This window comes from Tachypleus tridentatus, chromosome 8 (assembly GCF_004210375.1).
Source record: "Tachypleus tridentatus isolate NWPU-2018 chromosome 8, ASM421037v1, whole genome shotgun sequence".
Lineage (NCBI taxonomy): Eukaryota > Metazoa > Arthropoda > Merostomata > Xiphosura > Limulidae > Tachypleus > Tachypleus tridentatus.
This window is the reverse complement of record NC_134832.1, coordinates 10,994,534-11,008,266: the sequence shown is the minus strand read 5'-3', so window position 1 is coordinate 11,008,266 and position 13,733 is coordinate 10,994,534. Positions and strand designations below refer to the sequence as shown.

Genomic DNA, 13,733 nt, shown 5'->3' with positions numbered 1-13,733 from the left:
TTAAATAAACAATTATCTCTTCTTACCTTTGAACTTGGTTGCTGCTGAACATAGGTTGCCAAGCCTTTTAAAATTTTGCAAGTGGAAGATATCAAACCTTTTTTTTTTTTTTGGTTTTATGTATATATACAGTTGAATAACCAAAGAATCATAAATAACTATACTGATACCACAGGATTCCACTACAATTTATTAAGCTTAGTAACTAGTAGCTGTATTTAGGTCTTAAAAAATATGAAAATTACAGCAGACTAAAGACAACCTACCTCCATGAAATCTTGCTTCAAAAGAATATAGTGGTATTTTCACAGATTAAAATGGAAAAAAAAAAACAGCTAGGGGAACATTCTAAGCTGTTAATTGATTATTTACATGTCAAGTTTTAAAAAAGTGTACTGTTTCAAAAATGGAAAGAGGTGAATTGGACCCATTGTGTTTGATTCACTACATAAGACATATCTCAGCAAATTAAAAACATTAAGGTCTTTATTTTATAATCTAGCTGGATAATATTAGTAATCTGACTTCCTAATCTGTATGAAACAGTAGACTTAGTATTTTGGCATCACAAAAATCTAATTTTAGACAGTGCTACATTCAACATACCACATGATTCATTAAAATCTATATTTAGGTGTGTTCTTTTAATATTTAGTTTTAAATTATAAAATTAACTAATATTAAATAGTATTAAAATTTGAATTATAATATAGAGTTTGATTCCAAACTTCCTGAAATAAATTTGTAAAATAGTAGTTGAATAAAATTTTGGATGGAAGTCAATAAACTTGATGACATGGCCTTTCACCCATGACCCATCACAAAAAAATTACCCTAATTTATGATTTTTCAGTAAGATGAATGACAGGCAAGCTTCAACTCACAAAGGTACAAGTTAAGCCTAATCTAATATTGTAAAAAAAAGGATGTTATGAAACATTATATAAAAATTCCTAACCTTACAAGGTACAAATTTAACCAAAAGTATGGTACTGAAACAACATAACTACAAATAACAATGATATTAATAAGAAAATTATACAAAACTTGATAACAGCATTACAGATTATCTGTCCAAAGTCAGCAGACCACATTCCAAATGTGTGGGACCCCAAGGAAGATCATGTTATATAATGTTCAATCACCTAATGTATTAAAGCTGAGAATTTCTCAGTCAAGTAGTGCTGCCTAAAACCTCGATAACTGTGCTGGATGTAAATAACATTTTTGAAGTAGAACATAAGTCGAGTGAAGTAAAACAGGAACAAAAATCCACCATTTCATATGAAATGTCAAAGAAAAAGGTGTGAAAAAAGCACACAAAAAAGTATTGCTATAGCACTTCCAAACAAAGAGTGACAGTTTAGTAGAATTGAATAGAGGAAGAAGTGTGCATCAGGAAGATGTATCACACTCCTATTGGTGGAGAGATGTCCCATAGTTATTGGTATCCAAGAACCAGGTGAACCACACTGATTATGAGGCACACGGGGGAGGATCAAGACTTGTGGCATGTAAAACAATCTTTGTGCAGAAGTTAGCAATGAAAAAAAATAGCTATTTATATGAAAGAAGGTTAAGTATGATACAGGAATTAGGAGATTAAAAAATTATAGTATTCATTATTTCAATTATTTCATCTTTCAAGTCAACTGTTTATCCAAAGTGAGCTTCAGAACACTTCTCATTTCATCTTAAAACTATTTCTTGCAAAATATTTCTGCAAAATAAACAAAAATTTATTTTCAAAAAGACTTCCAAAAATTGCCGAGCTTCAGAATTTATAGCAAGTCAGTCTCCAAAATCAAGTAAACATAAGTTTATTTTAGTATTGAGTAAAACGCATTTTATAAAATAAAGGTAAAAATACGTCCATCTATATCTTTCTATATCTATTAACTGCAAACACTGTTGTATTTTCATCAGCAAACAACCCAAACTATAACTCACACTTCAACAGAATGTTAATAGCATTACCTGTTAAAAAAAGAATAATTTCCTGGTCAGGACTCCAACTTGTTGCAAGCAGCCCACCTTGCACAAAACCAACACATTCAACCTGTATCCATGTAATCAAAAAAGTTTCATTGAATTACATTAGAATAAACAATATTTACTTGTGATAATTCATATTAACCACAAATTTCAATAAATGTAGCAAGGGCTGCTCTAGATTATAAAAAGTTGGAGCCAATAATAACTGACAGTCTCAAAAATTTGTTTGAAGTTTCAAAAATCAGGAGCCAACTTTTAAACAATGAATTCGTCACTGTGAACAAGATCAAATTTATGAACCATACAAAGCAAATTAAAGATATATTTAACACTAATATCATGCAATATGTTGTGCTTCTTCTATATCAGTATATTTTTTACAAGTATTATCCATTATCAATGTAATAGATGATACAAAATAGTATTACATATTTCTTGAAAACATTTTCATTTGCAGCTACAATTGTTACTACATCAATATGCATCTGGCTTTTACAGAAGCATACTTATGGAAAAGTTAGTTAAAGGAGGTTTTTTTTTCATTGTTATCATCTACACTAATCATATTAATGTTGTGTATGATAGAATGTTTAGTTTATTCATTGTACATTAATTTACATTTACATTTCTAAACTCAGTTAATTCTTGTTTGACTTGAATCAGTTTCAAAATCCATTTGGTTTTCAGGATATCTTTCATGAATAAGCTAAAATGGTCATCTAAATACAGAATGAATATTATATCCTTTTTCAATTAAGTGAAAACATTGTACCTATATTCTTAAAACAGCAAATGATATGGCTTAAAGGCACTGAAAAATAGATAACTATCTAACTGATGATTAAAGATGAATATTTATTTTACTGAAAACTACAGAGTATAGAAAAAACAACTTTGAAAACTGATGAAAAGATATTAATGGCTTTAACAAACACATTACAGATAATTTAAAAAGTATTCTACATCTCTGATTAAAAGAAACATTTAGCACTTGGGTTTAAGGCTGTTTACTTTTTGACTTCAAACATTTATTGACATAAAAATTAAAGAAAAAATGAACATATCGCATTCCTCTTTTATATTTGTGGTTGGTTACAATTTCTTTTCCAATGCGTATCACATTCAATTGAAAATGAACTAGCCATTTGTTTTTTTGATATAAATGTCAGAAAGCATAGCTTTTATTCTGCTATCCTATCTCAGTCATAGATAGATGTCTAAATGTCCAATGCATGAGAACTTGCAATCAACTTGCCAACTATGATGCATGAGCTGTCACACTAAAAAGTTGCTGATAAACAACAAAATTCTTCAAAGTTTTAGATATGTCAGGAACAGATTCACTGAACATACTATGGCATCTAATGACTGATTAATTTTTACACAATTTGATTCAATATCCTTTGTTAACTATTCCACAATCTTAATTATTTTATAGCCTGTTCAACTAACACTTGTATGGCATATGTAAGTAGATTTAATTAATTACCTGCAACTGTATCTGTACAGTAAACAGATGTCATACAAGTACAATGTGAATGAAACACTGATTTTCAAATTCTACTGGTATCAAATGTTTATGAAACAAAACTGACAATTGTTATATTTTATCACCAAGAAAAGTAAAAAAATCACAAAATACAATTCTGGTGAGACCAAAATAGCCCCTTGTAATGAACATATATCAAAATCTACTTTTAAGACTTAATATTTAAATGAATATGACATAATTTACCCCTTATAACAAACGTAGTTACTAGATTTTTAACAAAAAAAATTTATTACTTATATACAGTTACTCACCAAAACTTCAGTCACACAGCATTAATGCAAGAGAACAAGAACTGCAAATATGAAGCAGAAAAAAAAATACAATAATGTCAAATACTTACTGTCTTTGTGAATATGTCCACAAGAAATAAATTTCCATTTTCCATAGCAATGCAAAGAGACTGTTTTTCATATAAGTATGTAAAAGCAACAATTACTCCAGGTTCCAGTGATGTTAAAAACTGAAACTTTTAGGAAAGAAATGTATATCATCAATATAAGATCATTCATATATTAATATCTACTAACTATGTTTCTCTTTTCCTACAACTTGTTGAAATCCCTAGTGCCATCACTACACTCATCTACCAATAATGAATTTTATTTCCATGCACAAATTCCAGAATAACTATTAAATTTTTCTGTACAACTAAACACTCAACTGATGAATTCAAGGTTTTTCAGAGATTATACCAAAATTATCTTTAATTCTATAATGTTCCCTTCTAGAGATGGAATAAAACAAGTCTATTATCATAAGTTCACAACTTGAGAAATAGACTAACAATTTGGCAATACTCCAAAACAGAGATAGTCAATTAACCTAATTATTCAATTTCCAATGAGCACCAATTATATCAATTACTGTCACATAAAATAATAAATTAATCAAAGTTATGATTAAATCAATTAATGTTACAAATATAATGAACTAATCAAAATAAGTGCTCCTGGTAATTATTGTTTTCAACTAACCTAAATACCCAGTTTGATAATAATCCAAATTATTAAAATATTGTCATTATCATTTATTTTCAATTAACAAGGTTTAGAATAATCAATTTCACCATCCATAAAAATAATTAACTAATAAAAATGATGGCCTCCATTTATTACAGTGTTTGATTATTCAAACTCTCCCTGTAAACATAATATTGCCAGTACAGTTATTCATTATTTTCTTATTAATTCAAGTTTGTTCATCTGTGAACCAGCACAGCCTGGCAATTTAGGGAAAATGCTTTGTGACTTAATCTCAATATTAATTCCCATTGTCATCAAACATAGTTGTCTTTTCAGCCATATGGGTTAATATTTACTTCTCTGTTTTATAATTATGGTAAAGCATCTAAGGCTACTTGCCACTGTCCCTGTTTTTGAACTGTCAACCAAAAGGAAAGAAAACAGCCAGAAGCATCCACTGCCAGGCCAGACTACTTTACTGCTAAATAGTGTAAATTTCCTTTTCCTTTTACATTGTATTATCTTCCTAATTTACATATATGCAACTATAATCTTTAATGTTCAGTAAAGTTTCAAATTACTGTTTTAATGTTGTGCTACATTGTAATATACTTAAAGTGTATTAAATGCAGTTGTTATTCTACTGTAGTAAGCTACTTCTTTGTAGGTCCATTATTGTACATGCTGATCGTATGTTGTCACATTTTGAATTTCAGTTTCAAGTTTATTTTTTCAAGCCTGTTCACTTTTTGGGATACAATATAATAAAAGAATAACTTTCCATTAAAAAAGCAATTTTCTTTGTCCCTCTGTATGTAGCAAAATAACATTTAAACATCAGAATTCAGCTTTCAAACTCAAAATACAGATACAATAGATCCTATTCTTATTGCCTTCTCTTACAAAACTTTTTCTAGTGTGTGTGTGTGTTATATTATCTCAAATAAATAAATTTGTTTTCAGTTAGTAGCTACTTAATATTGAAAGTCTTTCAAGTATACTACATTTCTTACAAACTTTAGTCCTGATTAGAATGAATGGATGAGTTAAAAAGAAAAACATGAATTTTTAGCTAAAATTTTTATTTTAATATATAAACATTTCAAAATTGCAAAGCAAAAAGCTGAAATTAGAAACTATTAAGAATTAAAAGCATCAAATTTAGTCGATAAAGGTGCTAAGAAAAGTGAATAGGTTGGAAAATATAAAGCCAATCCCTATTCAAAAAGTCTATTCATGTTCAACTATATATTTAATTAGGTACAACACTATGATCAGTCTTCCAAGATATTATATATATACGAGTGATGGAATTATAAAATGGGAAATAAGTTTTCCACAACATCTGAAGACAATCCATTCCAAAAAGCAAACAATCCTGTTTAAAAAATTAAAGCCTTAGGTAATGATGACTTGTATCCTACCATTGAAACAGTGTTCCTATTAGGCCATTCCTTTGTGCCAATGATGCATAAATATTCCAAACGCCACCATAACTCTGTGTGAATCTTGATAGCACATATATTTCATGAATTAAAAAAATAAATTTTTAAGTTAATCATTTAGCACTTAGCAACATATGACTTTCAAACACACACTGCCATGACTTTCTTCAGTTGTTAAAACTTCATCCAGAATCATTACATGATTGTTCAAGGCTAGTGATTTGCCCATTTTATCAAAGTGCAATTCTCAGCCAATAGTGGACATTGTTCTTTCTCCAGCTGTCAAAACACTGGATCCTGCAGATTTGTCTAACAGAATGGCAAGTAAGAGATGTCAGAAGAGTTTGGATAAATTTTGGTGTAAGTACACATGAAAAGGTAAGGATAAGAACAATAATACACTTATACCTGTTACTATCCATCATGATCACTACAAGATTGTGACCAAAGATAGACTGACAGCATAGAAAGAAAACAAATTTGAATAAAGGATGTGAGAATGCTCTTAAACATATATATATAAGCATCATCCTGTATAAAATTCACATGAAAATCAGAGTTTTGACAAGTGCTGATTTTGTATTTAATGTCTTCATTGTAATTTATACAGGAAATATCTTTCTCTGCTTGTCGGAAAAAGATGCTTTCTTCAGAATAGTGACTACACAATAACACTACTTTATATTTAATAAATTTTTAATTTACATTCTGCAGCTTGATTTGCTCATCAGGCAACCAAACTCTTTGATAACAGTAAGCTTGGCACATAGGAAAGTAGATCTAAAAAAAACTTACTTTCAAGTAGAGTTCAGACAGATTATTTGAATACTTCAAATAAATGGATAAGTATGTGAATAAAAACTAATTACAAAGTTTAAAGTGCATATCTAATATAAATGGTTTAATCAACTAATAATGATGCCAGATGTGTCAAAGTTACTTTTCTATTAAAATGAAAAAATATCATTGCTTCAATCATGATTAAATAAATATAGTATGGGTAGCCAATAAAACTGACAAGATGTACAATCTTTGTAAACCTTCTTTAAACATACTTTCAAGATAGATATGCATACACACGTTTCCAGAAAAATGAGCAGGTTCCCCACTTTTTCAGTTCTGTTATCATGAATTTCCATATAATACGTTTTGGTATAGTTAAAGTGTACTGTACTGTAAATGTGTAGTTGAAGTTAAAACTCATGACATGATATAATGGTGGCTGGAAAAAAGAAAATATGCAGTTTGGAAATATGAAGTAAAAATTTTGAATTATTTCAACCACCAATATATCTCTTATCATCAAAAGACATATCAAAGTGGGGCAGAGAAAACACAGACACTCTTATAGCCAAATACTATGCCCCACAATAAAATACCATTGATGGGATGGTAACTACCCAAACCATAAATGATCCAACTGAAATAAACCAGAAGAACAGAAGGATATGATGACCACACGGTCAAAATGTTTGATATAGGTTCCTGTCATCAGCAAGTACAACAGAAAAAAATTTCCAAACATGGTGAAGCTTGCAAACCTTGCCCTCAAGGCTCCAGTACATAATGCAGACCACACTTGAGGATTCACTTCTCAAAATGCAATCAAAACCTCAAACAGAAATAGAATTTCTGCAGAGTGAATGGCTTGATGGCAGTGTTTCTGAAGAAAGCCTCACTGTAGTCAAATGTGAATATAAAGCTCCCTTCTCCCGAACCCAGTAATGAGGACACAATGTCCACCATTTGCCCCTTTTTGTCTAATTTTAAATAAATTCTAGGATTTAACCATTTGTAAATGTATCGGTTTTCTCTTTCTTGTAGATGCATAATTAATGATGTTTACACATATCATAAATTAGCATGCTGTTAATCAATGACCCAGTGATGTTCCATTTCTTAAGCAAGATTTAATGTGTAGCTCAATGCTCATTAGTATTAAGCTTTTAATGCTATGCTTGGCAAGCAAGGAATACCTTGTATGCTAGAATGGTAAATTTTTACTTATCTTTCACAGTTTTATACAAGTCTACCAGATTTAATTTCTGAACAAATAAAATGCAAGTTTTCATTAAGCAAGTCATAACTGAAGATACATTCCCCACACAGTTCTTTTGTTATGGTCTCAAGCCATCAGATAATATTTCAAAGAAAATGTATCAGACCAACTTGATTTATTTGCTTTCATTATGCATCAGTATTAATGATATAATAAAGTACAAAACAATGAAACTGCTCTGGACTTGTAAATAACATGCTAGAATTTAATTATGTCTGCAACTGTTATCACTACATCAGTTTCTTTCCATCCTTCTATCATCGATGTATTAGTACACAATTCATGATATAACAACACTTGTATCATTACAGAATATAAAAAAAAACTAGCAGACAAATAAAAAACTAGAAAGTCTACTAACTGTGGCAGAATTTCCTTATTTCATCAGTGTTATACAAATTGTTATTATATGAAAAATAAGCATGAATGTTGAAGAACCAACATCTGCAAGTGTTAAAAATGATAATATAATATGAATATTTTAAGTAGCTGTTATTGATAAAGTATGTACCTGCCATGCCCACATTTATATATACTGACCCATCAAAACTGAATCCTGAAAAATGAATGCTCATTATATATATATATATATAAAAAATTCATCAATGAAATCCCCTTAATCTTAAACACCTCCATCACATTTCAAAGATGTTAGCCTGTCCTTTTATGAAAAATCTTTCCATTTCAAGTATTATCTGATCTTATTAGCCCTCCTATTAACCCTTTCTAATTATTTAATGCCTTTCCTAGCATAAGAAGACCAAGGCTGAACACAATACCAAAGTGTTGCCTAACCAGTAACCAATTTATTGAAATTATAATATTTTTAATGCTTTTTTCAATATTTATGTATATACAACCTAAAATCCTATTGCTATATTACTAGCAACAGTACATTATCTACATAGATTAAGTATTATCAACCATAACACCAAGATCCTTTTCTAATATAATGCTGCTTCAATTAGCCCAGTCAAAATTATACTTCTAATTCAACATATGATAAACATGCATGTCCTTGCATTTATTATAACTGAAAGCCATCTTTCCTTAATTTGCACTAACTCAACAAATTATCCAAACACTTTTGTAAAGCAGTACCCTCCTCCTCCTAGTCAGAAACACAAAAGATCTAGATACCATCAGTAAATTTAATTTATTGCTCATTCCTTAATCTTATATAAATTAAATAGAACAAAAGTCTCAACATCAATCCCTGTGCACTTGTGACATTAATCCAGTTTAACTGAACTTTACTTATAACAATAATATCCCTTTGCTTTTTCCAATCCAGCTACCTTCCTATTCAACGAGTTACCTAGAAATAACTTTAACTTAAGCTGAAAAACAGATTATATTCAGGCTTAGTTAAAAAAGTTATATAAATATATATATATACACACACACACACTCACTCACTCTTTGATCTAAAAAGTTTCTTCATTTGATCTACAGTAATTATCCTAGTATCCCAGTACTGTTTGTCTACTGGCATTTCACATGCCCACACTTGTAATTTGACAGCAAGTTCCTAGTTGTAGTTTTAAAGTTATTCATATGTCAACCTGTGAATCACATTTTCTTATAATTTTTCTTAAGCTATTAGTATTAATTTGTGTGTCGCTACACATATGTATTTGTTTTATCAAACAGCTTTAGCAGTTACTCAATCACTTTTACTTAATTTTAGTACTCGTACTAATAGTTTGTTAGCCCAAATTATTTTTAAATCATGTTCTGATGCTGTTCCTCACACACGTTCATTAGATCAATAGGTGGCAGAAAATGTTTAACTATCCAAAATGTAAGGTGATGCACATGTTCTTGCAATTCAAACTAGTGTCACAATTTAAATAGGAAAACATTAAGTACTATGGTTGAAGAAAAAGATATTGGTGTTGTGATTGAAATATCACTTAAATCATCAAAACACTATATCGTAAGTAGCAATAGGGCTGACAGGACTTTGAGTACCATTTATAGAAATATTGGATAAAAAACATGGATTATTGTTTCACTATATAGAAGGCCTCAATCAGAATAACATGTAAAGTTTTGTGCTCCCTTCCTGAGGAAGGGCATTGAATTGTGGGAGAAGGTTTAGACAAGAGCTACTAGGAGGACACCTTAGATGGTGGGATCATACTATGTCACTACGAGGAGAGACTTAAATCTCCAAAACTTCTTTTCTCTGGAGGAGGAGGGTTAGAGGGAATTTGAATAAGGTGTTTAAGATTAGTAAGGGTAATGATAATATAGACCCATCAAACTTTTTTGTGTTTAACAGTGAAAAACAGGGGGTCATAAATTCAATATTTGGCAGCTGAGGAGTTACTTGGATTTTAGACAGTATTACATTTTAAACAGGGTGGTTGGCTTTTGGAATGAGCTACCTTCAAGGGTGGTGAAGGCAGAAAATATTGGATGAATACAATAAGGGATGGTTATAGTTCGGAGCTGGAAAGAAAATGACATTCTTGATGAGCTAAGACGTTCCTTTTTATTCCTTTAATATTTTATGAATAAGCATCAGATGTAAACGTAATCTATCATATAATTTAATTCCATAAATGATAAGATTACAACAGCATTTATTACTTAAAAATAAGTTAAATTTATTTACCTCATCAACTTCTGCTGATACAGCATAAAGTTTTTCCTCACTAATAACGTACACAACATGACTCTCAGAATTGACACAAACTTTGCTTGCCTCATCATATTTTAATGTTTTACATTCTACCTGTTTTAGATGTATTAACTTCAAATTCTTCATTGGCCTTTAAGTATTCAAGTCTCAGTACTAAACCTACTATCACTGTAAAGCTTCTAACAAGTAGTGTTAAATATTATAAAAACCGATACCCAAAAACAAACATCGATACTTTATAAATCAGGGGCTGAACTTAGTTGCATTTACTGTTTCGACCACTAAAATTTCAGGAGTAAGAAAAACAAAATGTGAAATAAAAACGTTAATATACGTGCTAACATATATATATTAACCCCCGTCAAATTCTTATATGTCATAAACAAAAACAGACAAATATAGGGCTCTTTAATTCTTGAACATTCAAGAGACTATATAAAGATTGCATTGTTAAATAACATAATAGGTCTAATACTGATATTAACATATAATAACTATAGTCATGCTTCACCGCCTTTTTACAACAATAATTATTATAACAAATAGCGGCCTGGCATGGCCAAGCGCGTAAGGCGTGCGACTCATAATCCGAGGGTCGCGGGTTCGAATCCCCGTCACATCAAACATGCTCGCCCTTTCAGCCGTGGGGGGCGTATAATGTGACGGTCAATCCCACTATTCGTTGGTAAAAGAGTAGCCCAAGAGTTGGCGGTAGGTGGTGATGACTAGCTGCCTTCCCTCTAGTCTTACACTGCTAAATTAGGGACGGCTAGCACAGATAGCCCTCGAGTAGCTTTGTGCGAAATTCCAAAAAACAAAAAAACAAACAATGTAACAAATAGATTATAGAATAATCTTTCGACCAGCATTTTCTTTGCGAACTCCTTCAGCCTGGCATGGCCAGGTGGTTAGGCCCTCGATTCGTAGTCCGAGGGTCGCGGGTTCGAATCCCCGTCACATCAAATATGCTCGCCCTTTCAGCCGTGGGAGCGTTATAAAGTTACAGTCAATCCCACTATTCGTTGGTAAAAGAGTAGCCCAAGAGTTGGCAGGTGGATGGTGATGACTAGCTGCCTTCTCTCTCGTCTTACACTGCTAAATTAGGGACGGTTAGCGCAGATAGCTCTCGTGTAGCTTTGCGCGAAATTCAACACAAACCAAACCAAAGAACACCTTCAGACCTTGTGACGACATACATTTGCCAAAACGTTGCACCGTTTTGTTATTAATAAGGTTTCTTTAACTGCCTGTTCAAGCTAAATTGTCTACAAACTTTATTATCCCTCAGAGGCCTTTCCTCGAATTATGGATACATTTCAAAAGCCGTCAAAAGTGATGCCAATTTTAACCCTTCTCTTAACCAAGAACTATCATTTCTGAATAAAATGACTTAATTAATTACCTGTTGCACTATAGCATCGATGAGTCACTAGACACCATCCTGTAATAAGTTATCCAATTCATTCATAACCTTTTCTCCGTACCCCTTATTTAATGTTCCAATTTAAGCACTAATCAAATAAAATATTCCACATCAGGCTAGTAAAATTGTTTCTTTAGACTACTCATGCCCCCCTCTATCTCCACAATAAATCTAAAGCTATGACATTGGATTTACAGATCTCAGATTTTGCAATGGATTTATAGTTTCCTGCGGCCCTAACTACTGGCCTTTGATATTCTGCTCGTTATAATTTCGGTTATATGTTCTTTCGACTCCTTTCTCAAGTTATTGGATCCCGTGTTTCCCTCCTTTTAATTTTTTTAGTTCAATTCAATTTTGTAATTGTACTCTATTCAAATTCTGTCTATTTATCTACTTAACTTTCTTTACTTTATTCAAATTTCAAACTTTCACTGTTTTGTTTTGTTTCTGTTAAGTTGTTAATTAAGTTAGAGGTAGGATATAAAACAAACAACGCTTGTTTGAACCTCTCAAGCTTCTTTTTTGAGACGAAAACCAGTTCAAGTTTTTACTTTTTTTCAGCAAATTGTAATTCTTAACTTTTCAAGCAAGGGAAGGGCGAAGAGGAGTGGTGGAATATTAAAACATCTCTGATTTCTCTAAATCTAAGCATCTGCGATGAACCACAGACTTTTTGTATTTATTGTGTTCCAGTTGGCCTGATAATCTGTAAAGCGAGCGAAACATTGTACGTGGCGAACATGGTATGGTTGAAATTCTATTACATAAGGCTGTGATGGTTTAATGTCTTGAAATTTTTGTAAGTTCTACGGTAATTCCTTTACGCTGCATCCAAAAATAATATCCATTATCCTCCATCACGTACATATTTTTCACAAAACGTCATACCTAAGTGAATCATTTCCGTAGAAATCGAGTTTGATGTTGTTATGCTTAAAATGTGAACAACAACATTAGCTATGTATTTCTTTAGGCCAATACCAACGTGAGTGTTTTATTCGTGGGTTCTAGAACGACGGATATATAAACGATTAACAGGCCGCATAACGTATGGTTTCTAGATAGTATTTTTTGTGTGTGCGTACAATTTGACACTATGTTTTTGTGCATTACTATTTATTAATCGCTATGGTGTAAAGGTAGCCGGATGTGCGACTTAGGTGAGCCGTGAGGTTTGTTAGGTTTAGCCGTTGAAGCTTCGACTAAGACTACCTGTTGTTACAAGATTTATTTGCTTTTAGGTGAGGATGCGGTAGGTGAATGGTTATGTAAGTTACTCAAACATATTATGTTATATTTGTGGTAAAGAAACAAAGGTAAAACAGTACAGACTTGGTCAGTAAAATGTATTACGCATATTTTGTAATAAAACTTACGGACAAGACAAGTCCTGGGCTTCACACAAAATTTCCACCATTTGTGTTGAAGAGTTGAGACTAAAGATGGAAAAAAAAAAAATATTTGCCTTTTGGAATTCCAGTGGTCTAGTGTGAGACTAGGAACCATTTAGATGGTTCTTTTTTCTTTCTTTTTTCGTGTAACATTCAAGTCTACAACACTCGATATAAAACTGAAAATTTCTTATCCAAACCTTCAACATGTTATAAGACCTGTTATTCATAGATCTGATGCACGTGTACCTAC

General features: G+C 31.4%; 1 protein-coding gene across 5 annotated transcripts in view; it reads right to left on the bottom strand.

Moving 5' to 3' along the window:
• The window catches only part of Elp1 (elongator complex protein 1), a 145,892-nt gene extending 134,832 nt beyond the window's left edge, over window positions 1-11,060 (bottom strand). For 3 of the 5 annotated variants that reach the window (XR_013032332.1, XM_076517610.1, XM_076517611.1), the window contains exons 1-3: window positions 10,637-11,060; window positions 3,888-4,013; window positions 1,978-2,059 (exon numbers count right to left, since the gene is read on the bottom strand). Coding sequence is in view for 3 of the 5 variants with exons in the window: in XM_076517610.1 (XP_076373725.1) it covers window positions 1,978-2,059; window positions 3,888-4,013; window positions 10,637-10,789 (361 nt within the window). In the remaining 2 variants the exon portion in view is untranslated. Of the gene's footprint in view, window positions 1-1,977; window positions 2,060-3,887; window positions 4,014-10,636 lie in introns of those variants that run through there. The other 2 variants (XM_076517612.1, XM_076517613.1) reach the window with 2 other exon arrangements.
• Between the last annotated feature and the right edge of the window lie 2,673 nt (window positions 11,061-13,733).